The sequence below is a fragment of the Lithobates pipiens genome, unplaced genomic scaffold, assembly GCF_037356315.1.
Source record: "Lithobates pipiens isolate NorthernLeopardFrog02 unplaced genomic scaffold, aLitPip1_a1.2 Scaffold_8, whole genome shotgun sequence".
Taxonomy (NCBI): domain Eukaryota; kingdom Metazoa; phylum Chordata; class Amphibia; order Anura; family Ranidae; genus Lithobates; species Lithobates pipiens.
Genome location: NW_027507903.1, coordinates 17,061,048 through 17,087,473, shown reverse-complemented (window position 1 = coordinate 17,087,473; position 26,426 = coordinate 17,061,048). Strand labels below are relative to the sequence as shown.

General features: G+C 41.8%; 1 protein-coding gene across 1 annotated transcript in view; it reads right to left on the bottom strand.

Moving 5' to 3' along the window:
- Window positions 1-9,313: 9,313 nt before the first annotated feature.
- LOC143964450 (A disintegrin and metalloproteinase with thrombospondin motifs 17-like) overlaps window positions 9,314-26,426 on the bottom strand; it is a 435,585-nt gene continuing 418,472 nt past the window's right edge. Inside the window, exons 21-24 of the mRNA XM_077474178.1 lie at window positions 25,000-25,204; window positions 20,155-20,307; window positions 16,363-16,540; window positions 9,314-10,108 (exon numbers count right to left, since the gene is read on the bottom strand). Coding sequence (XP_077330304.1) covers window positions 9,957-10,108; window positions 16,363-16,540; window positions 20,155-20,307; window positions 25,000-25,204 — 688 coding nt within the window. The 3' untranslated portion in view covers window positions 9,314-9,956. The remainder of the gene's footprint in view (window positions 10,109-16,362; window positions 16,541-20,154; window positions 20,308-24,999; window positions 25,205-26,426) is intronic.

Here is a 26,426-nt window from a genome sequence, read left to right as displayed (position 1 = left end):
GTGGGAGGACTAGTGGCCCACAACTGGTGTCAGTGGGAGGACTAGTGGCCCACAACTGGTGTCAGTGGGAGGACTAGTGGCCCACAACTGGTGTCAGTGGGAGGACTAGTGGCCCACAACTGGTGTCAGTGGGAGGACTAGTGGCCCACAACTGGTGTCAGTGGGAGGACTAGTGGCCCACAACTGGTGTCAGTGGGAGGACTAATGGCCCACAACTGGTGCCAGTGGGAGGACTAGTGGCCCACAACTGGTGCCAGTGGGAGGACTAGTGGCCCACAACTGGTGCCAGTGGGAGGACTAGTGGCCCATAACTGGTGCCAGTGGGAGGACTAGTGGCCCATAACTGGTGTCAGTGGGAGGACTAGTGGCCCATAGCTGGTGTCAGTGGGAGGACTAGTGGCCCATTACTGGTGTCAGTGGGAGGACTAGTGGCCCATAACTGGTGTCAGTGGTACAATGGCCCATTACTGGTTTCAGTGGGAGAAATAGTGTCCCATCACTGGTGTCAGTGGGAGGAATACTGCCCCAAGGGCCGGGTAAAGGCTGGCAAATGGCCGCATTTGGCCCGTGGGCCACACAGTTTGGAGACCACTGCTTTAAAGGATTTGTTCACCTTTAGTGATGGTTGCCAAACAATCCCTGTGCATTAAAGCATCCTCGGTAGTCGGTACATGAATAAGCTGAATGCATGCTTGTCAAGCTGTTTATTCTATTGCCCTCCCCTCTTTGTCATGCATCTAATACATCCTGGGGTTAGGATAGTTATAGTGCTATGGAACTAGTTGATTATATCTGAAATGTTCTCTGTTTAACCAGCAGTAATACTCATAGTAATCTGTACTTCTGAAATAACACTATCTGACCACTAGATGGCAGAGAATAACAATCTAATAAAACCCCAATAGACTACGGACATTCAGATAGAAGTAAAGTAGCGATTCTTTCATTATGTGGACTAAAAGAAGAAAAAGAGGAGCCACTGGTAATGAATGGTTAGAAAAGAAAGTGGAAAATAGACTAAAAATATATATTACAAAAAATCAGCTTCAATCCTATTGAAAATAACGGATCACGTTTTTTCGATCACAGGTTAGGATTTCATAAATTGTAGCGATCGTTTTTATTCATTGGCCACATCTATCCGTAGTTATTTTTATGTTTTACCTTAGTCTAAACATGGAACAACATTAAGCTTAACCAATGGAAGAAATTCTCATAATTTATGATAACTAAATAGAAATCAGAACAATGAATTAATTTCACCGTTTTTGGATTCCATCAATGCCCCTTAGACCAATAACGTGCACCGGCCCACAGCTGCTAATCCAATACACATTAATGAACTAGATAAGGGGTCCCCGAACTACAGCCCCCCCCCCCCCCCCCACCAGGGCCACATTCACACATTCATCCTGCAGCTGGGGTCAGGGGCGCATCCACAGATTGAGGATTCAGGTGAGCACAGGAGGCCTTTGGTCTCCACTGTTACCCAACATCCATTGAGAGGTTCTGATATAAGGGGAACTCTGATGTATGGGGGTGGGGGGGGGGACCTGATGTTAGAGGGACTCTGACAGGAATGCTGTTGCAAGGGGGGGAACACTCATATATAGGGGAGCTAGGATGGGGGCACTGATGTGTGTGGGGGGAATTCTGATGGAAATCTTGATGTAAAGGGGAACTCTCATGGAAAAAAGGGACCTTGATGGAAGGGGGGACTATGATGCGGACGGAGCCTGATGTAAGGGAGGCTCTAATATAAGGGGACCCTGATGCGGGGGGGGGGGGGCTTGATGGGAACCCAGTTGCAAGGGGGACCTCTGATGTGAATACTGATGTGTGTGTGTGGGGGGACTCTGATGGAAACATTGCTGTAAACGGGGAACTCTGATGGGAACCCAGATGTAAAAGGGGACACTGTTAGGGGAAATGATGGGGAGTGCGATGTAAGGGAAGCTCTGATATAAGGGGACTCTGATGGGGACCCAGATGCAAGGGAGACCTCTGATGTGAAGAGGGACTATGATGGGGACACTGGTGTGTGTGTGTGTGTGTGGGGATCTTGATGTAAACGGGAACTCTGATGTAAAAAGGGACCCTGATGGAAGGGGGGGGGGGGCTATGATGCAGAGCCTCTGATATGAGGGGACTCTGATGTGAAGGGGAACTAACTATGATGGGTACACTGATGTGTGTGTGTGTGTGTGTGTGTGTGTGTGTGTGTGTGTGTGTGTGTGTGTGTGTGTGTGTGTGACTCTGATGGAAATATTAATGTAAAGGGGAACTCTGATGTAAAAAGGGACCCTGATGGAAGGGGGGGCTATGATGCAGAGCCCGATGTAAGAGAGGTTCTGATATGAGGGGACTCTTATGGGGACCATGATGTAGGTGGGGGGGGGGGGACCTTGATGGGAATCCAGTTGCAAGGGGGACCTCTGATGTGAAGGGGGACTAAGATGGGGACACTGATGTGTGTGCGCATGTGTGGGGAACTCTGATAGGAACCCAGATGTAAAATGGGGCACTGATGTTAGGGGAACTGATGGGGAGTCTGATGTAAGGGGAATGACTCTGATGGGGACCCTGATGTGAGGGGGGGAATCTGATGGAAATCCTGATGTGAATGGGAACTCCAAAGGGGACCCTGATGTAAGGGTACACACTGGTGGAAGGGGGACTCTGATCGAGACCCTGATGTAGTGGGGGACTCTGGTGGGAACACTAATGTTAGGGGGGAATCTGATGTAAGGGGGACCCTGACGGGAGCCCTTAGTGGGGGGGGGGGGGACTATGATGGAAATCCTTATGTGAAGGAGTGCTCCGACGGGTACCCTCATGAAAAAGGGGACACTGCTGTTAGGGGGACTCTGATGGGGACCCTGATGTAAGGGGGCACTATGATAGGGACCCTGATGTAAAGTGGGCCTCTGATGGGGACCCTGATGTAAAGTGGGCCTCTGATGGGGACCCTGATGTAAATTGGGCCTCTGATGGGGACCCTGATGTAAAGTGGGCCCCTGATGTTAGATGGGACTATGAAGGGCACATTGATGGGGGTGGGGACGGCTCTGATGGGGACCCTGATGTATAGGGGAACTAATTCATCAATAAAACTGAGTTTTTCGTCCAGTGAATATTTGTGAAACATACAAAGTGGCCCTCGTGCTGAAAGATTTACCCCTGAACTAAAAAAATAAAAAATAAAAAAATCACACAATATCTTCCTGATGGGTTGCTATGCATTATTACACACCTTTGCTCTTGCCATCTTATTTTCTAAAACTCCACTAGAAGTATCTCTTTTTGTAAACCAAGTTATCAAATGATCTACTTTAATGGACTACAACCCAGACTGACTGCATCTGAGAAGTGCATTGTAAGAGCTGGAGGTGATGACCATTAGATTGGCATTTTATATCTACGCTTATAAACAAAATCTAGAACTATAAAATATCTAGTACAATGTGTGTGATATAATAGTGGTACCACTATGACTCTTAGATCTTCCTTACATCTGATGCAAATACATTATGGTGGTATTTCCAAATATCACAAAAGAAAGAGAACATAAAAAAAAAAGAATAAAAAACAAACAACTCAACCGTCCACATGAGATAATGTCTCTATATATACACTGTGGATTCCGGAATAAAACCGAGCACCTCACCAATTCTGTTTGTGTATTTCATCACATACATACAGAAGGCAGACACTTTGTGAATTATAGTACCCAATGACATCAGCTAAATTCTGACTGTTTTTAGCTTCATACAGTAATTTCCTGTGATCCTCGGCTCCATCTAGTGGCGGTATCAAGTACTTCAGCAAAATATCCCACTAAGAAAAAAAAAATACCGCATTATGGCCACTAGATGGAGCTGCCGATCTTAGGAAATATGATCAGAATTCATCAGAGCTGGGTAAATGTTTGTCTTCTCATCCAACATTAAAAAAAAAAATAAAAACAGACCCCTTAGTGTTGCCAGGATTGAGCCATGGCTGGGAAGTCTAGGGGTACCTGTGACTGCAGATGACCCTCCAGGGATATCAGTGTTCGGAGAAGGACAGTGGGGCTTTTGGCAGTCAGCTATTTACAAGCCTGGCTTTGGGGCTGTCATTAGTGCTTGTGGAAGTCTTCATATGCTATTCTATCAGAAGAATGGCCATCTAGCATCTATGGAAAAATCAGCTTATTATTTCACTAGGAACCAGTAAAACCTCCATAGCAAAGTCAATAACCAATTCATGTTTTGCATTGTTTTATACGACCCACAGAACTGCCTTCTCTCCTGTGCAATGTGCTCTCCCTAAAGGCATTAAAAGTGTTACTAAACCCACAACAGTAAAATCTGTGTGTATATGCAGTAAAGCATGCTCGTTATACTCAGTGTGGAACCTAAGGGGTTAATCCTCTGCATTGTGTACAAAGGCTGTTTGATCCTGTCTTCTCTGATCCTCCCCTTCTTCCACTGTCCCCAAACCATCTGCTGATAGAACAGAACCTTGGGGGCACTCTGCACGTGCTCAGTTTGGTGTGTATTGCTAGAGATTTTTTTTCTTGGGAGGGTGCATGCGATCAGCACAGGGCCAATCCGCACTGTCCAGACAGAGGGTCAGGGGTCCTGCATCCTGATAGGACAGCTCAGTGCAGTATGAAAACTCCTACAAAGTTTAACAAGGCACTGATAGAAGCCACAAGACTGCTATATACTGCTGATGAGAAAAGGTATTCAGCAGTTTATATTTACTAAAATGATTGCATTTCCATGCTCTGTGTACTGTGGGAGACCAGAAATAGTGAATGCAGAGTCCTGGGTTTAGTAACACTAACTTTAAAGCATACCTAAACATAAAAGCCAAAATGTAATATATTGCAGATTAACCACGTTGTGGCTTCATCATTTATTTATTTTTTGGCAATTTTTATATCTTTATTTTCACCTGGTGATCTGGCCAGTAAGTGTTATTTTTTTTTTTCTAACTTACTTTAACCGCTTGCCGAATAGCGCATAATGATGTATGTCAGCACAATGGCACGGCTGCTCAAATGGTACGACCCCTTTAAGACGCGGCATTGTGGGTGCGCACGCGGCCGCCGCGTACTTCATGAGCATGCCCGCGGGTCACGTGGCCTCGGGTCCCGCGATCGTGACACGCAGCGACAGAACGGGGAGATGCCCATGTAAACAAGGCATTTCCCTGGTCTGCCTAGCAACATGACATAGATCTGCTCCCTGTCATCGGGAGCAGTGATCGCTGTCATGTTGTAGTGAGCCCATCCCCCCTTACAGTTAGAATCACTCCCTAAAACACACTTAACCCCTTGATCGCCCCCTAGTGTATAACCCCTTCCCTGCCAGTGTCATTTACACAGTAATCAGTGCATTTGTATAGCACTGGTCACTGTATAAATGTCACTGGTCCCAAAATAGTGTCAAAAGTGTCCGATTTGCCCGCCGCAATGTCGCAGTCACGGTAAAAATCACAGACGCATTAGTAGCAGAAAAAAATAATAATACTAAAAATGCCATAAATCTATCCCCTATTTTGTAGATGCTATAAGTTTTGCGCAAACCAATCAATATACACTTATTGCGATTTTTTTTTTTACCAAAAATATGTAGAAGAATACATATCGGCCTAAACTGAGAAACAAATTATTATTTTTTTATATATTTTTTGGGTATATTATAGCAAAAAGTAAAAAATAATGCTTTTTTTTCAAAATTGTCGTTTTTTTTGTTTGTTTATAGTGCAAAAAAATAAAAACCGCAGAGGAGATCAAATACCACCAAAAGAACGCTCTATTTGTGGGGAAAAAAAGGACGTCAATTTTGTTTGAGTGCAACGTCACACGATCGCGCAATTGTCCGTTAAATCGACGCAGTGCCGTATCGCAAAAAGTTCTCTGGTCAGGAAGGGGGGTAAATTCTTCTGGGGCTGAAGTGGTTAATGGACCAAGCTGTCCAGCAAAAAAAAAAAAAAAAAAAAATCGCAGTTAGAAGGTTGAGACAAACCATTTAACACTGGAAGGTGTGCTTACAATGGTCAGCTTTTCTTTATTCATGCAAAACCTTTAACCCAAAAGGAAACAAAAAAAAAAAAACTGCTGCCGGAGTTCGTTAGTCAAGCCCATCAAAATCTGCTAGCGCCCCCCCTCGATTGACAATGCTGCTGCCAAGAGTGTCTCCATTGCTCCTCTATAGATAGAGGAGCCTCACAAAGATCAGATGCAAGTTACTGGCCAGATGTGAAAATAGAGAAAAAAAGAACCAAAAAACAAAAAGTAGAAAACAAATGCAGACATCCCATCGAAGGATTGGGAGCTCCAATATATTACTTTTTTTTTTGGGGGGGGGGGGGGGTTATATATGCTTTAATGATGAATCCAGTATGAAAGTAAACAGAAATAGCTACATGAAGATAAACACTAAGAAGCTGAAGTATCAGATCATTTCATAGAACCTGTAGAAACGGCTTTTGGGGTTACAAAAGGTTTGCATAAAGAAAGCGGTGGAAGAATTTCCACTTGTCAAAAATAAGGATGAAGAGGACCATTTGAGATCGTTGGGATTACCCGTCCTGTGAAGGGAGAAGAACAAAAAAGGGACATTTTTGATACATTTATGATGTGTCCAGCACCCGGACAAGGGGGGGGGGCAGGAGGGGCACTTGCCTTGGGTGCAGTATTGTTTTGTGGAGGGGGGGGGGGGCGGAATCCTGTCATTCGGGTAGCTAGAGAATGGAGCACAGATCAGTGGTCAAGATAGCTACAGGGAGGAGGATTCTGCTCTCTTTCTTTGCCATGAGCACTGGATGGCCCGACTCTGGATGTGCCCACACACAACATGTCACATTCCCACAATAGTCCCTGTTACAATTTATAAAAAGAGCAGGCCTCAGATTTGTTCTCGTTTTTAAAAGGGCAACATTTCAGAACATTGGACCTCAATGAAGCTTGGAAAGTGCAACAGCAAAGTAACTGGAGGCCATTATCTTGGGATATCATGGATACAGTGCGCCCAGGGACATTGCTCCTTAGTGGCAGATAACCCCAAAAGCCCCAACACCTCAACACCCAACATTTCCATGAGAACTGCTGATAAGAATGCACAAGCCACCTTTGGGGGTTAAAGTTGAACTCCAGTCACACAGATAAATACACCATTGAATACTGCCAAGGGACTTGTAAAGTTGCCCATACACTAGTAGGTGACACAGTGGAGTACATTCAATGACTTGATGAATTTTGGCTGAAAGTACTTCTAAATTGAATTTGCTTTTAACATTCAATTTTGGAATAAATAGACTTTCCCAAATGAAAACCTCATTCGCTGTTAGGAATTCATTCGTTCAAGAGAAATGTCCATCCTGTTGTCAACTGTGGTCCAAAAGAAACCTTTGTATTGGTGTATGGCCAGCTTTACTGTGTCCAGCCACTTTTGTGATTCATACACCTGCTGATTGGATGATGAACACCACATACAAGTCATCAATATTTATATACTGTAGGCACGAAAAACAAAAACGTCTCAAATGCCGCAAGTCCTGCAAAGAATGCCCCGAGGTCTAGAGTAGCCTCATGTTGGGCTCCATCCAGGCCATGCTCCAATGTGTTTCACCCTGCCCCAAGGCTTAATCCATGATGGCGAAACTCGTTGGGAGGTGTGACCTGGATGGAGCCCGACCTGAGGCTGCTTCTACTATAGAAGCTGTAATGCCACGTACACATGATCGGAAATTCGGCCAGCAAAAGACAGATGAGAGCTTTTCATCGGAAAATGCGACCGTGTGTGTATGCTCCATCGGACTTTTGCTGGTGGAATTTCGGCCGGCAAAAGATAGAGCATGTTCTCAATTTTTCCGACGGAAAGAGTTTCTATCGGAAATTCCGATCGTCTGTGGCAATTCCAACGCGCAAAATTCAGATGCATGCTCGGAAACAATTCGATGCATGCTTGGAAACAATTATGCCGCGTACACACAATCGGAATTCCGGCCAGAAAAAGACAGATGAGAGCTTTTCATTGGAAAATGCGACCGTGTGTATGCTCCATCGGAATTTAGCTGTCCGAATTTCCGCCAGCCAAAAATTGATAGCATGTTCTCAATTTTCCCGACGGAAAAACTTTCTATCGGTAATTCCGATCGTGTGTATGCAATTCCGACACGCCAAAAATCAGGCATGCTCAGATTAAACTATGAGACAGACGCTATTGGCTACTGGCTATTGAACTTCCTTTTTCTAGTCACGTCGTACGTGTTGTACGTCACCGCATTATAAATGATTGGAATTTGATGTGACTGTGTGTAGGCAAGACAGCTTGAGCCGAATTCCATCGGGAAAACCATCAGAGCTTTTTCCGATGAGAATTCAGGTCGCGTGTACGCGGCATTAGACGCATGCTTGGAAGCATTGAACTTAATTTTTGGCGGCTCGTCGTAGTGTTGAACGTCACCGCGTTCTTGACGGTCGGAATTTGGTGTGACCGTGTGTAGGCAACACAAGCTTAAGCGGAATTCCGTTGGAAAAACCATCCAAGGCTTTTCCGACGAGAATTCCGATCGTGTACACGCTGCATTAGCCTTTGCAGGATGTGCTGCATTTAGGAGGTTTTCGTTTTTCAAATTTGTGTTTACTGAGCCAACACCAAATCTCCTTCAGCCCGCACCCCTTCGGCACGAGCCGTCAGATCTGGACACATAGGAGCCTGGAGCGGCATTCCCACTATCTGGTGTTTGCTCGCAATCAATATTTAAATAATAGAGATGGTCTACATCTACCAATGGAAATGCCTGTTTCGTCACAGGCTCCTTACTGTCAAGAAAAGTTCATGGTGTTGGTGGTCCATTTATCCTATGTAAGAAGTATTACATTTTTAGGTTCCTCAATAAGTCGCAGGAAAAAATAAAATAAAAACCAACATTCTTGGATGTAGTTTTTTTTTCTCTTTTTCGAATTAAGATTATGTGCAGCTGTTTGGAGGGGTCTAAGGCAGCATGTAAGGTCCTCCAGAAGCTCATTCTTGACCACCACTGGTAAAGGTAGACCATATTAAACAAGTAAGCCCATACTTTTCCCCATCAATGGAATGGGGTGCTGAGTGGTACCCAAATGATGGATTACAAAAAAATAAAAAAAATAAGAAAAAACAACAACCCCGCCTCCTCCTTCTGGCGCATCAAAAAGGGCAATGACAACCTCAAGCTGAAAGGCAAATGAGATTAAGGGTGGAGACTCTCCATGTGCCTCACGTTCACATTGTAGCTGGAATGTCAATTTCCAGAACAGATTTATAATAATACAATAATATTTGACAGTAACTATGACATCATATATTTGAGATGCTGATTCTTTCAGACAGTACAAATGGTGTAATTTTTTTTTTTTTTTCGAATAGCCTATTGTGGTACAAAAAAGAAATATATATAATAATAAAGTTGTTGCCTGTAAACAAGGACAGGCCGTCACGCACGATTGTGCAAATGTGCAACACTCACAAAGCACCTTAAAATGTTGTCATCGGGCAGTCGTCCATGTCCGGCAGTACCATACTGCATAATGACTTGGTAACTGCAAAGTTACGGCAAGTGGCCTCACTTTGCCAGGAGCACCCATGTGAATCATCATGTGGTTTTGTGCCCGAGTCTCACCTTTTTCGCACAAGCCATCACAGATTACCAGTTTCCTCCAGTCTTCTTTGAGCTGCCTGAGAATGTATGCCCGATCCATATAGTCATTCCACGTGTGGACAAAACAGCTACGAGGAAACCTTTTTTTTTTTTTTGTGAAGCAGAACAAGCACAGCATTATACGGGATATTTAACTCTTGTTCTTTGGGTTCTGGTGCTAGCCATGTTGGGTCTCCTGACATGAAGAGCACCAGTGTTCAAGTCTTGTGTGATGGTGGCAGCACTGCTCTTATGGCAATGCCCCGGTCAGTGCTATGGGGCTACTAGCTCTGTGGCTGCAGCTTGTTGGCATAGAAGTCTCTGCAGGTCTGGCAGCATCGCTGGTACCACCTCATATCCTGGCAGAGGTTCTTCTCCCGGATAACTCGGCAGTACACCGTCCACTGGTCACCAGTGCACTTGTATGTCAGTGCAGCTGCAAGAAGAAAAGCTTGGTTAGGGTTGTATGATAAAGACAGCAGGACGTGAAAATGCGGAACTATAAATGAGGGCAAAAACCCAACTGATGCCAATTTTCTTCTCTCTGACTTTATGAAAGCCAATCATCGTGTGGTTCCTAAGGATGCATTGAAGTAGACAACACTGATTAGGATTTATTAACATGTCTCTGAAGTGATCATCTTGGGCTATACTGGACTTGACATAGGCTGCATTCACACCTGAGCGTTGTGTAGCTCGAACTTTCAAAAACGCGGATGGGGGGGAAAAAAACAAAAATCTATTATCCTCTATGGTTCACATCTCCACCTCAAGTTGCCCGAAGCTCAAAAAGTTCTGGAGCTTCTTTTGTAGCTCAACCTGGGCAGGTTGGTATATTTTTGAAGAGTTTTTGCATTGAGAAATGCATTGAAATGCGCAATATGTGCGTTTTTGAACATTTCCGTGCATTTTGTAGCAAGTTTTTGAGTGGTTTTCTGCTCAAATACAATAATTAGAATAAAAATAATAACCATTAATAAAAATATTAAATATTAGATACATCATAAATTCAATAAATGAACCTCTAACCCCAACCTTAACCACTAAATTGAGCACCTAACCCAACACCCCCCCAAAAATAAAAATAATAACCATTAATAAAAATATTAAATAAATAATAAATGAAATAAATGAACCTCTAACCCCAACCTTAGCCACTAAATCTAGCAATTAACCCAACACACCCCCCCCCCCCAAAAATACTAACCATTAATAAAAATATTAAATATTAGATAAATAATAAATGAAATAAATGAACCTCTAACCCCAACCTTAACCACTAAATCTAGCAATTAACCCAACACCCCCCCCCCCCAAAAAATACTAACCATTAATAAAAATATTAAATATTAGATAAATAATAAATGAAATAAATGAACCTCTAACCCCAACCTTAACCACTAAATCTAGCACCTAACCCAACACCCCCCCAAAAATAAAAATAATAAATATTATATAAATAGTAAATGAAATAAATGAACCTCTAACCCCAACCTTAGCCACTAAATCTAGCACCTAACCCAACAACCCCCCCAAAAAAAGAATAATATACATACATTATATATATATATATATATACACACACACACACACACACACACACACATACATATATATATATATATATATATAATAAACCCTGACAAAAACATAAATAAATAACTCATAATATTAATAAATAAATACAATTAATTAATCCCTAGCCGTAAACCTAACCCTTACCCCCCAACGCTAACAATAAATAAATAAAAGCAGATGAAAAACATAGCAACAAATGTGATCTGGGCAGGCTGGTATGTTTTTGAAGGTTTTTTTTTTTCCCCTAGAGAAATGCATTGAAATGTGCAATTTGTGCGTTTTTTATTTTAACGTTTCCACATGTTTTGTTGCTAGTTTTTGAGTGGTTTTCTGCTCAAATACAATAATAAAAATAAAAATAACAACCATTAACAAAACAATTAAATAAATGAACCTCTAACCCCAACCGTAACCACTAAATCAAGCACCTAACCCAACACCCGCCAAAAATAAAAAGAAAAAAGAATAATATATAAATAAAATAAACCCTGACAAAAATAAAAAAAAGAAGAACTCCTAATATTAATAAATAAATACAATTAATTAATCCCTAGCCGTAAACCTAACCCTTACCCCCAACGCTAACAATAATTAAATAAATAAAAGCAGATGAAAACGCTGAAAAAACATAGCAACAAATGTGATCTGGGCAGGCTGGTATGTTTTTGAAGGTTTTTTTTTTTCCCCTAGAGAAATGCATTGAAATGTGCAATTTGTGCGTTTTTTATTTTAACGTTTCCACATGTTTTGTTGCTAGTTTTTGAGTGGTTTTCTGCTCAAATACAATAATAAAAATAAAAATAACAACCATTAACAAAACAATTAAATAAATGAACCTCTAACCCCAACCGTAACCACTAAATCAAGCACCTAACCCAACACCCGCCAAAAATAAAAAGAAAAAAGAATAATATATAAATAAAATAAACCCTGACAAAAATAAAAAAAAGAAGAACTCCTAATATTAATAAATAAATACAATTAATTAATCCCTAGCCGTAAACCTAACCCTTACCCCCAACGCTAACAATAATTAAATAAATAAAAGCAGATGAAAACGCTGAAAAAACATAGCAACAAATGTGATCTGGGCAGGCTGGTATGTTTTTGAAGGTTTTTTTTTTTCGTTTCTGCGTGTTTTGTTGCAAGTTTTTGCGTGGTTTTCTGCTCAAATACAATAATAAAAATAAAAATAATAATCATTAACAAAACTATTAAATAAATAATAAATGAACCTCTAACCCCAACCGTAACCACTAAATCTAGCACCTAACCCAGCAACCCCCCTAAAATAAAAATAATAAAGAATAATATATAAATAAATAAAAAAATAAACCCTGACAAAAAAATAAATAAATAACTCATAATATTAATAAATACAATTAATCCCTAGCCGTAAACTTAACCCTTACCCCCAACGCTAACCCTAACAATAATTAAATAAATAAAAGCAGATGAAAAAGCTAAAAAACATAGCAACAAATGTGATCTTGGCTGGCTGTCATGTTTTTGAAGGTTTTTCTTCCTAGAGCAATGTATTGAAATGTGCAATTTGTGCGTTTTTTTGAACGTTTTCACGTGTTTTGTTGCAAGTTTTTGAGTGGTTTTCTGCTCAAATACAATAATTAAAATAAAAATAATAACCATTAACAAATCAATCAAATAAATAATAAATTAAATAAATGAACCTCTAACCCCAACCTTAACCACTAAATCTAGCACCTAACCCAACATCCCCCCAGAAAAATAAATAAAAAAGAATAATCTATAAATAAATAAAATAAAATAAACCTTGACAAAAAATAAATAAATAAAACATAATATTAATAAATACAATTAATCCCTAGCCGTAACCCTAACCCCAATGCCAACCCTAACAATAATTAAAAGCAGATGAAAAAGCTGAAAAACATAGCAACAAATGATGAAACAGATGACAGATTTCTCTATTCGCTAATAACAAAAATGTCAAAGCTCAAAAACTCTTTTAAAACACTACAAAAACACACAAATACGTGCATAAAAACAAGAAAGAAAGTGAAACAAAACGACGCTCAAGTGTAAATGTGGCCTCAAAGCTCGATTCCAGGTATGGCGATTTTACCATCCAGCTTGGACCAATGTAAGTGTGTATGGTCCATACCTGTGGGATCCCTCTAGAACAGCCTATGTCAACCTTTTCAACACAGAGGAACCCTTGAAATAGTTCTCCGGTCTCGGGGAACCCCTGATAAAAATTAGAAATCTACAACTCCTGATACATTAGTGTGATGGTCAGTGGGAAGAATTACCTCCTTACAGATAGCTAAAAAGATCAATGGTGTCAGTGGGAACTTATCTGACAGGCAGAAATTGCCCAATTCTGAATGAACCCCTAGCAATCTTTGGAGGAAACCTGGTTGAGAATCACTGCTCTAGAAGCTGGGAATTACTCTAATAAGCACCATTACCCCAGTGATCTACACTAGCTTCTGGGTCCTGCGCCAAGTGGCTGCCCTGCTGCTTACTGAATACAGCACGGGTTCCATTCAGAGAATGCTTTGCATTTTCTCAATTAATGCAAAGTACTCTCTGATTGGATGAGGTGGAGATTGTGACATCATCACCCCACCTTGTCCAACCAATAGGGTGCAACCTTGTTGTTATGAAATTATATAGAGCTGAACCATGTAGAGAAAGGACATTTCAAATTTGGCTATCTATGTAAACAAAATTGAACAGATTTTTTTTTTATCCAACATAACTGAAAGGAATGATTTCAGGTTCCAGGAAAGCGGGTCTGGGCATCAGAATGGCCATCATGGAGGTGTTGCGGTTTTCAAAGGGCAGCAATCTCAGCGTGATCGGTAGGAGGCTGTGGATGGATGTTGGACTTCGCTTGGGCCATAATAACAAGTCTCCAGTCTATATTACGATTACAATTACAGTTCTAGGGTACAATGACCAGTTCCAGTGCCAATCCAGAGTCAAAGCTACTCCACCCCTGCGGTCTACTCCAGAGATGCTGAAATCAGCGGTGCCATTCAGAGGTCCTCTCAGCACAAATACATACATACATAGAAAAGTACAGCACTCACTACAGCATTATTGAAACAACTTGCTGGATTAAAAAACACAACCATCATGTATTTCCTACAAGCTTTGTCCACGTCACCTTGGTCATAGCGGGCTAATAGAACAATATGTACATATACCTGTATCACAAAGAGGGATTTACGGATTTATGACCAATGCTGTAATGTATCCAACATTGCATGTTGGAGGTATCATACTTTTGGCTGTACAGTGAGGGGGGGGGGGGTTGTACTTTTATCCCCTGCTGATTTTGTATGTTTGCCCTTTGACAATTAATATTGACAGCGAGAGACAGTACAACAAATATTTCCAGAAAAACTAATTTCAAAAAAGTTACAAATTGATTTGCATTTTAATGAGTGAAATAAGTATTTGATCCCCCTATCAAACAGCAACATTTCTGGCTCCCGGGTGTCTTCTATACAGGTAATGAGCTGAGATTAGGAGCACTCTCTTAAAGGGAGTGCTGCTAATCTCAGCTTGTTACCTGTATAAAAGACAACAGTTGGTGCGATTATTCGCAAATGGAAAAAAAAAATAACCGTCAATCTCTCTCGGTCTGGGGCTCTATGCAAGATCGCACCTCGTGCAGTTTCAATGATCATGAGAACGATGAGGAATCAGCCAGAAAATCTTGTCAATGACCTCTAGGCAGCTGAGACCATAGTCACCAAGAAAACAATTGGTAATACACTACGCCCTCAAGGACTGAAATCCTGCAGTGCCTGCAAGGTCCCCCTACTCAAAAAAGCACATGTACAGGCCTGTCTGAAGTTTGCTAATGAATATCTGGATGATTCAGAGGAGAACTGGGTGAAAGTGTTGTGGTCAGATGAGACCAAAATCAAGCTCTTTGGCATTAACTAAACGCAACGTGTTTGGAGGAGGAGGAATGCTGCACCTGACCCCCAAGAATACCATCCCCCTCATCAAACATTGAGGTGGAAACATTATGCTTTTGGGGGTGGTTTTCTGCTAAGGGGACAGGACAACTTCACCACATCAAAGGGTTGATGGACGGGGGGAACTGTGTACCCTCAAATCTTGGGTGAGAACCTCCTTCCCTCAGCCAGGGCATTGAAAATGGGTCATAGATGGGTATTCCAGCATGACAATGACCCAAAACACATGGCCAAGACAACAAAGGAGTGGCTCAAGAAGAAGCACATTAAGGCCCTGGAGTGGCCTAGCCAGTCTCCAGACCTTAATCCCATAGAAAATATGTGGGCGCTTAAGGTTTACCAAAGTTATCAAACGTCAGCCTCGAAAGCTTAATGACTTGGAGAGGATCTGCAAAGAGGAGCGGGACAAAATCCCTCCTGAGATGTGTGCAAACCTGGTGGCCAACTACAAGAAACATCTGACCTCTGATTGCCAACAAGGGCTTGGCCACCAAGTACCAAGCCATGTTTTACGAAGGGGTCAAATACTTATTTCACTCATCAAATGCAAATCAATTGATAACTTTGTTGAAATGCGTTTTTCTTTTTTTCTTTTTTTTTTTCCTGTCGTTATTCTGTCTCTCACTGTTAAAATAAACCGACCATTAAAATTATAGACTGATCATTTCTTTGTCAGTGGGCAAACGCAGCAGGGGATCAAATACTTTTTTACCTAGCTGTATGGGTAATGATGGCAATTGACCATGTAGGACACCTGTCTCCTATGCATTGTGACATACTGAAATAATTTGCAGTGGGATCGGTACTGAACTGTTGCTGTCCGCAAATACTACTGTTTGAATAAAATTGGGGTTACTATGCTGAAGATCAATTGCCCGGCACAGCACCTGGAAGACCGCGGCCATCACTGTGGTAGCTCAGCGACTTAAAGCTTCTATAGAAGCCAATCAGGTCTCACATATGCATACTTGCCCTGTGCCAAGCTGGCCGAGTGTATGTACGTAAAACATATCATCCCTGGAGTTCAGCTTTCAAAAGTCATATTTATAAGCCATTAATCAGAACATACCATGTACCATAATAATGCCATTAAGTTTAAACAAAGAAGCAGTTCTAAAAATTTTAAGTTACCAACCAAGTCTCGGAGATGTGATGGTGTTGGCATTCACTTTTTCATTGCAAGCTTCTTGATGACATTGCCTGTAGGCCACTGGCTTCGACAGAAAAGAACATTCAATTCCATGGCGACCAGTCACTTTGTGCATACACTGTACTACACGGGACTGCAGGCCTTTACCGCAGGTGGAGGAGCACTGCAGGCACAAAATAACAAAAAGTGTGATAACGTCATGTTACTTTTCAGGAAAAATTCAATTACTCTGCTTCTCAGTTTGAACTGCTTCAAGGAGGAAGCAGGGAGAGCTTGAGTCCAAGTGAGGAGATCGGCAGTAATCGTTTTTTCATCGTTTTACGCAGACAAAGTACAAGGGCTGCACTAAAAGTATTGCAAAAGAAGGCATACGTGTTTTATTGACTTACACAAGTCATTTAAATTTTACATATTGTTAGAGCCACTCTCCCTCTATAGTAAATCATCATCTTCTTTTTCATTGCAGGTAAATAATGGATTCCAAGCAGAAGCAACGTGTCATCATTGAGTTCTTGATGAAGGAGGGGTGCAGACTGCCGGACATCGCTGGTCTCCCACTGCGTGGTTGGTCTTCAGTGTTGGTTTCCTCTTCTTTAAACTTCTTCACCCATCAGTGCACATTGTTCTGGTCAGTGTCATCTCTGTAAACATTCTGTAGCCGTCTGTGGATGTTGGACAGCCTGCTCCTTCATCAAGAGCTCCATGACGGCACATTGTTGCTGCCTGGAATCCATTATTTACTGAAGAAGAAAGAAGGAAGAAGAAAGAAGAAAGAAGGAAGAAGGAAGAAGGAAGAAGAAAGAAGAAAGAAGAAGAAAGAAGAAGAAAGAAGAAGAAGGAAGGTGGAAGAAGAAGAAAGAAGGAAGAAGAAGAAAGAAGAAGGAAGAAGGAAGAAGAAGAAAGAAGAAGGAAGAAGAAGGAAGAAGAAGAAAGAAGAAGGAAGAAGAAGAAGGAAGAAGAAAGTAGAAAGAAAGAAGAAAGTAGAAAGAAAGAAGAAAGGAAGAAAGAAGAAAGCAGAAAGAAAGAAGAGGAAGAAAAAAAAAGAAAGAAGGAAGAAGAAACAAAAGGAAGAAAGAAGTAGAAAAAAGAAGAAGAGGAAAGGAAGAAGAGGAAGAAAATTAAGAAAAAAAAAGAAAGAAAGGAGAAAGAAAGAAAAAAGAAGAGAGAAGGAAGATGGAAGAAAGAAGAAACAAAAGGAAGAAAGAAAGAAAGAAAGAAAGAAAGAAAGAAAGAAGTAGAAAAAAAAAAGAAAAAAGAGGAAAGGAAGAAGAGGAAGAAAATTAGAAAAAGAAAAAAGAAAGGAGAAAGAAAGAAAGAAAGAAAGAAAGAAAGAAAGAACAAAAAGGAAGAAAGAAGAAGTAGAAAAAAAAAGAAAAAAAAAGAGGAAAGGAAGAAGAGGAAGAAAAATAAAGAAAGGGAAGAAAAAAAATGAAAAGATAGGAATAAGAAGGAAGAAGAAAGAATAAGGAAGAAGGAAGAAAGAAGAAGGAAGAAAGAAGAAAGAAAGAAAGAAGGAAGAAGAAGAAGGAAGAAGAAGAAAGGAGGAAGAAGAAAGAAGAAAGCAGGAAGAAAGAAGAAAGAAAGAAGAAAGAAGAAAGAAAGAAGAAAGAAGAAAGAAAGAAAGAAAGAAAGAAAGAAAGAAAGAAAGAAAGAAAGAAAGAAAGAAAGAAAGAAAATGAAGAAAAAAAAGAAAAAAGAAAGGAGAAAGAAAGAAGGAAGAAGAAAGAAGAAACAAAAGGAAGAAAGAAGTAGAAAAAAGAAGAAGGAAGAAGGAAGAAAGGGAAGAAGGAAGAAGGGGAAGAAGGAAGAAGGAGAAGAAGGAAGAAAGAAGAAAGAAGGAAGCAGAAAGAAAGAATAAAGAAGAAAAGGAATAAAAAAAAAAGAGAAAGAAAGAAGGAGGAAGAACAAAAGGAAGAAAGAAGTAGAAAAAAGAAGAAGAGGAAAGGAAGAAGAGGAAGAAAATTAGAAAAAGAAAAAAGAAAGGAGAGAGAAAGAAAGAAAGAAAGAAAGAACAAAAAGGAAGAAAGAAGAAGTAGAAAAAAAAGGAAAGGAAGAAGAGGAAGAAAATGAAGAAAGGGAAGAAAAAAAATGAAAAGATAGAAAGAAGAAAGAAAAAAGGAAGAAGAAAATTTTAGAAAGAAAGAAGGAAGAAAGAGGAAGAAGACGAAGGAAGAAAGGAGGAGGATGAAGAAGAAAGTTGAAGAAAGAAGAGGTGTTACTATACAGGAAGCATTATTCTAACAACGTGAAATTTAAACGACCTAAAAAAAAAAAAAATCTGTGCCCACTTTTGCATTACTTTTGGTACCTTGTCCCATTGAGGACAGAACTGTAAAAAAAAAAAAAAAAAAAAAAAAAATATATATATATATATATATATATATATATATATATATATATATATATATATATATATATATATATATATATATATATATATATATATATAATGGTCCCAAACCTTCCAATTGCTGCTTTTGCTGGACAGCTTGGTCTGGAAGAATGTTAAACAGGAAAAAAAAAAGAAAACGAATGCAGACACCACACCTAACTGGTAAGGGACAATTTAATAGTTTTGTTTTTGGGTTCAATACCACTTTAAATTCACCCCAAAAGACAAAAGCCACTGTGTTTTCAAATCGATCAGTTATTGCAATAAACTGTGTTTCAATTTACATAGCATTGCACTAAATAAGCAGGCAAGGGAGAGTTGCTGTGAAAATGCAGTCAAAAGGGGGTGCCGTGGAAGAATGAATATATATTGGACCTTACTGAGAAAACAAAGAACAAAACAAAGCATAGCGCTTACTACATTATAAAATATATGAAAGGATTACTTTTCAATCAATTATGTCTGGTTTTCTGTCCTCTAAAGCCAGAGTTGGAAAAGTCATAACACTAAAAATTTTCAATATGTCTTGGTTTACAAAAAAACAAAATCCCTATTTAGAAGGCTTTACAAAAGCTCAGCCTTTTGAATTGTGTTCCTGAGTCATGGTGGTTGATTCGCTAAAGGCAAATAGGTTACATGCTAGGGAAGTTGCACTTTGAAGGGAAATTTTCCTCTGCTGACAATAGGGGAGTACAACTGGCCCTCCTGTAGGTGGCCAGTGACACACAGGGGGGCCCAGACATCAGGGGGATTGGTGTGGCCAAATGGGAGAACAGTTACAATACGATGTACTCTGTTTCTCTCCCTCGCAGCAGCTGAAAGCTGGTGGGAGGGAGAGGGGGAGAAACTGTCTTTCAGCGGCTGCAGGGAGAGACACGGATACCATGCATTGGTCTGTAATTGTCCTCCTGTCCCGCTGCACTGATCCCCCACCCTGTGCTGCCCACATCTGATTCTTCTATGTGCAGGGCCCCCTGCAGCATTGCTGGTTTTCCTCTCCTGCCAGCTACTGTGTGGGTGCACAGGTGGATGGAGAGTGGGGGAAGGGGGCGGTAAAGAGGTCATTTACCAGTCCTTCGCTTTCTGAATTGGACACAGAGAGCGATCTGTGCCATGATGATGTGGTTCCCATGCACATGCCAAATACTTGCTAGGTGTGGGATTGTAGGTGGGGGCATCTCCCGGGATTGCTTGGTGTTGTCATAGAATGTCAGAAGTGACAGATAAAGGAACGAGAAAGCAGACAGGTGCTTTCAATAGACGCAAAAACACACTATAGGAGGATATGCTCTGTTCATTTTTAATTTCATGTATTTACAACCACTTTAAAGGGAACGCTGATTTGTTCTTACTTGTGTAAGAATTTGGTTTTTGTTAGTCCTTACCTTGGACCAGTCCCCTGTCTTCCACTCATAGCATCCTGTGTAATTCTCACAGTCCTCCTCTTCTCTTGGCCTAGTGGCAGAGTCACATTTGCCCCTTGTATTGGTACATGATATCCTCCTCTTCTTGGAGCCTCGTCCGCAGTCTGAAGAGCACTACAAATATAACAGACATTTAAACAGGTTGGTGTGGTCCTATTCATGAAATATTGTTTCACTCTTTCATAATAAACATTGTACAAATAAAGAAAAAAAGCGAATTGCTTCAAGGCTTCCCCAGGTTCTTTACGAATGCCCTTGTCCAAAGAGACTCTTATGCCGCGTACACATGAATTTTGGCCAGCAAAAGACAGATGAGAGCTTTTCATCGGAAAATGCGACCGTGTGTATGTTCCATTGGAATTTAGCTGTCCGAATTCCCGCCAGCCAAAAATTTATAGCATGTTCTCAATTTTCCAGACAGATAAACTTTCTATCGGTAATTCCGATCGTGTGTATGCAATTCCGACACGCCAAAAACCATGCATGCTCAGATTCAACTACGAGACGGAAGCTATTGGCTACTGGCTATTGAACTTCCTTTTTCTAGTTGAGTCGTACATGTTGTACGTCACCACGTTATAAACGATCGGAATTTGCTGTGACCGTGTGTAGGTAAGACAGCTTGAGCCGTCGGAATTCTGTTGAGAAAACCATCAAAGCTTTTTCCGACGAGAATTCCGATCGTGTGTACGCGGCATTAGGGGTGTATTTATGAAAAAAAAAATAACAAGTATTCAACCCAGGTGTAACTAATTTTCCAAATTTTTTGTCCAATATGTTTATTTTCTATGATCGTCACCTCCATCTAGTGGCCATTAAGTGGGATTAGTCTGAGTAAGGATTTTCTGGAAAATACTGCATTATGGCCATTAGATGGATCAGGCGATGGTAGGAAATCAACCTCTTAGTCCTTGTACACACGGTCGGAGATTCCGACGGAATGTGTCCGATCGGACCGTTTTGTCGGATATTCCGACTGTGTGTGGTCTCCATCGGACTGTTTCCGTCGGAGTATCCGCCGGACCAAGTTTTCCAACTTGTTGGTAAAATTTTCCGTCAAAATGCTCCGATCGGACATACTCCGATCATGTGTAGAGAATTCCGATCGGACAAAGTGCGATCAAATTCCTACACCAAAGCTATTGGCTACTAGCGTGAACGTAGTCCCATCGTAACGAAATAACGCCATCATGTCGGATTTGCCCACAACTTTGTCCGACCGTGTGTATGCAACAGTGTCAGACAAAATCCGTCGGACAAAATCCAATGGATTTGGTTGTCGGAATCTCCGACCGTGTGTACAAGGGCTTAGATAAAATTTGTCACAGCTGGGAGAATGCTTGTGACATCCATCCAGCTAATTATTTTTTTTTTGTTGTTGATAAATAGACCCTTAAAATTACTTAATCTATCTTTGTATAAACATAATATGGCTTGAATTGTGGCTGTATCATTACAGATCACCATAACATATTTCCAAATATTTTATATCACACTTGGGTACTTCCATACTTTGCTTCTTCAATCTGCCCTAAAACTTGACTTCATTCACCTAACCATTCCATATGGATACAGAACTATAATATCCATAAAAGAGAAGTTTGGCAATATAACAAAACAAATATCCAAAAACAAAAAAGTCCGATACTGCATCTATCCCCGGGGTGCTTCTAAGAGAACTGAGCAATCAAAGACCGCTGGATCACCCAGTTCCGGGTATTTACTGAGCAGTCACCGGCTCTCTGCTCTGCCCCGCCAGTGCTCACTGGAGTGTCGGGGGGTGGGAGCTGCTCACCATCTCCCAGCGGTGTGCTGAGAGGCTGAGCCAGGTGCCAGTCCAAACATCTGTGTGGCTCTCAACATTAACGGACCAGCCGGAGTCTGGACTGGCTGAGCGAAGTCAGGGGACAGCGGATTTCAATCCGGCTGTCAGCTGAATCTGGGTCACAGGAGTGCAGAACAATGTGTACTCCTGTAAACAGTGCTGGGACAAGATCAACTGCGCCCCCCCCCCCCCCCCATTTAAAAGCATTATGTGGCAGCAAAAATCCCTAGAAAAGCACTGAGTAATAATCTGCATGCTTACCTCCCAAGCATAAATTAACCCGGCTCCCAGTACAAATCCGCTCCCCTGCTGAAATCCCCCCTCTCAGCACAAATCTTTGACACCCCCCCCCCCCCCCATCCAATTCACCCCTCCTAGCACAAATTCCTCTAACACTAAAATTTCCCTCTTGGTACATATCACCCCCCAATTCAACTCTCCCCTCAGAACAAATTCCCCCCATCTTAGCACAAATCTCCCCTCCCCCCATCACCCCTCCCAACATAAATCCCCCTAAATCACCACTCTTAGCAAACCCCCACCCAAATTTAACATTCTAGAACAAAACTTACCCCCCTCTCGCTCTCCAAATTCCCCCTACCAACACAAATCCCCTCCAATCTCCTTACGGCAACACCCCCACCTCAGTGCAGGCGCCCCTTCTGCCCACCCCTGCCTTTAATTCCCAGGAGAAGTAGGGCCAAAAGAGCTTTGGTCCTACTTCTTCTTTAATTAACTTGCTCTTTTGCTGCCCACTGCAAGGGAGAGTTTTTAGGTTTCCTGGAGTTGGGCTTTAAAAAAAAATACAGCCCTGGGGACAGCCTTGTCTGATTTCAGGCAAGCCTCTTAATGCCCTAGGGGAGGCTCACTGTTTTCATTTTCTTCTTCCTTTACCTTTTTCTTCTTGTCCTTTTCTTTCCATTTATCAAACCTTTTGATAGTTTGGGGAAAGACATAGAACAGCTGGTCGGCCACCATTGGTTCCAATCCCCGGCTAAGGATTGTGCATGCAAACACAAAGACCAGCTACCGTGATCAATTCTTGGGTGGGATGACTCCTCGTCTTAGATGAGGGCGAACCCCGGTCATGTAGTTCCCCTTTGGAGGATGTATTCTTTGTTATCCCGAAATATAGTCACAGCCCAAAAATTCGTTATACTGGTTCCTGTGCGATCAATGTTGTATGTCACTAATGCTATCATTTACGGGTACTTTTCTTTACTATATTATATGGTTTTAGATCTATATGGTTTATAACTTTAATAAAAATGATTGGAAAATAAAAAAGCCCATACTGTCCACTGACCAAAGGTCAATCCGATGCAGCCATCAGGAGTAGTACACACAGTAACCATAAACACAAACGGAAAGTATGACAGCGCTACCTCTGGATGGGAATGGATGACTCTAGTTCCTCAAAGTATAGAAAATCCGAGCCAATGGTAAAGGCTAAAAAGGTAAACATTTATTGTTCACAGTAAAAAGTTAGACACCATGAAAAATTAAACCCATGATGGTTTATACGATACCATGCTGGTGGTTGTACATGCAGATGGACTAGATGAAGCGCATGCGGGCGAAAGGCGTTGCCACGGCAACAGATTCTATTTGCATTCCATGCTGGTCAGATTGGCAATAATTCTGATCCTAGACTTCTGCCCCGTGGTCGTGGTGACATCACTAGGGAGCACCGATGGACTCCGGATCGGCTCCTGAGTGTTTGGGACTCGCTCTCAGCGGCTCATTGCCACACCGCACCCTTCTGCCCCTCAGCCTAACAAACGCAATGGGTTATACAATATCATGCTGGTGGTTGTACATGCAGATGGACTAATGTCCACTGGGTTCCGTTAGGCTGAGGAGTGGGAGAGTGAGCTTCCCGCTGAGACCACCGCCTGTGGAAGAGAATTCCACATCCTAAACGCTCTTGCAATAAAGAATCCTCTACGCAGTTTAAGGTTAACGCTCTTTTCTTCTAATTTTAGTGAATGGCCGCGTGTCTTATTAAATTCCCTTACGGGGAAAAGTTTTATCCCTATTGTGGGGTCACCAGTATGGTATTTATAAATTTAAATCATATCCCCTCTCAAGCGTCTCTTCTCCAGAGAGAATAAGTTCAGTGCTCCCAACCTTTCCTCATAACTAATATCCTCCAGACCCTTTATTAGCTTTGTTGCCCTTCTTTGTAGTCGCTCCATTAACAGTACATCCTTCCTGAGGACTGGTGCCCAGAACTGGACAGCATACTCCAGGTGCGGCCAGACCAGAGTCTTGTAGAGCAGGAGAATTATTTTATCTCTGGAGTTGATCCCCTTTTTAATGCCAATATTCTGTTTGCTTTGTTAGCAGCAGCTTGGCATTGCATGCCATTGCTGAGCCTATCATCTACTAGGACCCCCGGGTCCTTTTCCATCCTAGATCCCCCCAGAGGTTCTAGCCCCAGTGTGTAGATTACATTCATATTTTTGCCACCCAAATGCATTATTTTACATTTTTCTACATTGAACCTCATTTGCCAATTAGTTGCCCGCCCCATTCATTTGTTCAGATCTTCTTGCAAGGTTTCCACATCCTGTGGAGAAGTTATTGCCCTGCTTAGCTTAGTATTGTCCGCAAATACAGAGATTGAACTGTTTACCCCATCCTCCAGGTCATTTATGAATACATGAAATAGGATTGGTCCCAGCACAGAACCCTGGGGGACACCACTACCCACCCCTGACCATTCAGAGTACTCCCCATTTATCACTGTCTCAAAGCTGATTATGTTTGGGGGACTGAGTACTCAGTTGTGTTCAATAGTTTCAGTGAACGGCTATGGCTTCCCCCAACATATGGCAGAGGTACAGAGGTAGAGTGTCTGGCTGTTCCATTTTCTCCATAGATATTTAACATGTACAGAACACCAATGGAACCTTTGATTGGTGGTCAGAACATCCAACTGCCATCTGATCTGTACAGCTTTTGTGATTCACACTTACTGCTGACCATTCCGAAGCTTCCCATATAGATAAACAGTCTTGACCTTCACAGCTCTGTTTAGTTGCCGGCTTGGGGCTACTGCAATAAATATCCCGTGTGTGGACATAGGTGCCATTCTGCAGCTGGTAGGCACAGGTAACTTCTCGCTGCTGGAATCCTTTTTCACAGGTGGCTGAACACGGGCCCCATGACCCCGTCATCCATCTGGAGAATAAAAAGAAAAATCGTATAACAAATTACAACAACATATAATGAGGTTGAAGGGACTGAGTCATTACTAAATTACTTTATCATATGGGACTGCCACACTGCACAGCCAGGAAGATCTCGCTGTGACGTCATGTTTTAGCTTTATTAGGTTCTCTTGAAGAGCATTGAGACCATAAAGAAATGCGTTCTGCTAAAAAGGGTACTTAGGAAGAAATATACCAAATCCGCAACATTCTTCTACTTACCAGTCTACCTGTGTATGGGCATATTGAAAAATGATGATTTTGCTTGGAAATTGTGTAAAGGGTGCTTTAGACCAGTGTTTTTTAAAAGCGTTTGTTACCCCAACACTTCATATTTCTGATAGGTGCCTGCTGTACCATGTACTTGTATGAAGCAGTCTCCTGTTCTCTTTGTATTGCTTCCTTTGTGTGAAATCCCCGGTGTTCCTTCCAGTCCCTCTGCTTTCCTATTAAAAAACTGACCACACCAAGCAGGAGAGCACACTGCAGTCTAATCTCTAGCTATGTTGGGAACTCAGCCTGCTCTCCTTCAATGATCAGGCTTGTCCTGACATGCCACCGATGCATTGCCATTCACTGGGAAGCTCAGTGTGCTGCTGCTGCCCCCCCCCCCCCCCCCCAGCTCTTATGTAGCTGAAAACAGAGGGAATGTGATAACTGATAAAAGAAGGGGGAAAAAAGTATTTTAAACTGACTGGGTTGTTTTATCATTTGCAATCACTTTAACCGGAGTGTTGAGCTGGTTTGAGGCCTCTGATGATATCCTTTTCGGATGAAACATGTCAGGCTGGCCGATGCAAGCACGCTAAGAGCTGCAGATTTTAGGGTGGTCTTTTAACCCCCCCTGGTGGTATTCCCGAGTCTGGCTCAGGGTAAAAATTTTGTACCATTAGCGGTAACCCCCGAGCCAGACTCGGGACCGCATCGCTGAATGCAGGGAGAGGTTACTTACCTTGTCCCCTGGATCCAGTGATGTCCCCCCGCTGTACGAGCGAACTGTCCACCGCTCGATCTATCACATCGCCGGGCTCCGTTCCCTGCGAGCTTTGCGACACACAGGGACGGAGAAAGGTGCCAAATTCAAAAAGTAAAACACACAGTATAATGTAATCTTACAGATTACATTGCTGTATGTAATTTCACATCCCTTTTGTCCCTAGTGGTCTGCCCAGTGTCCAGCATGTAATTTTAGA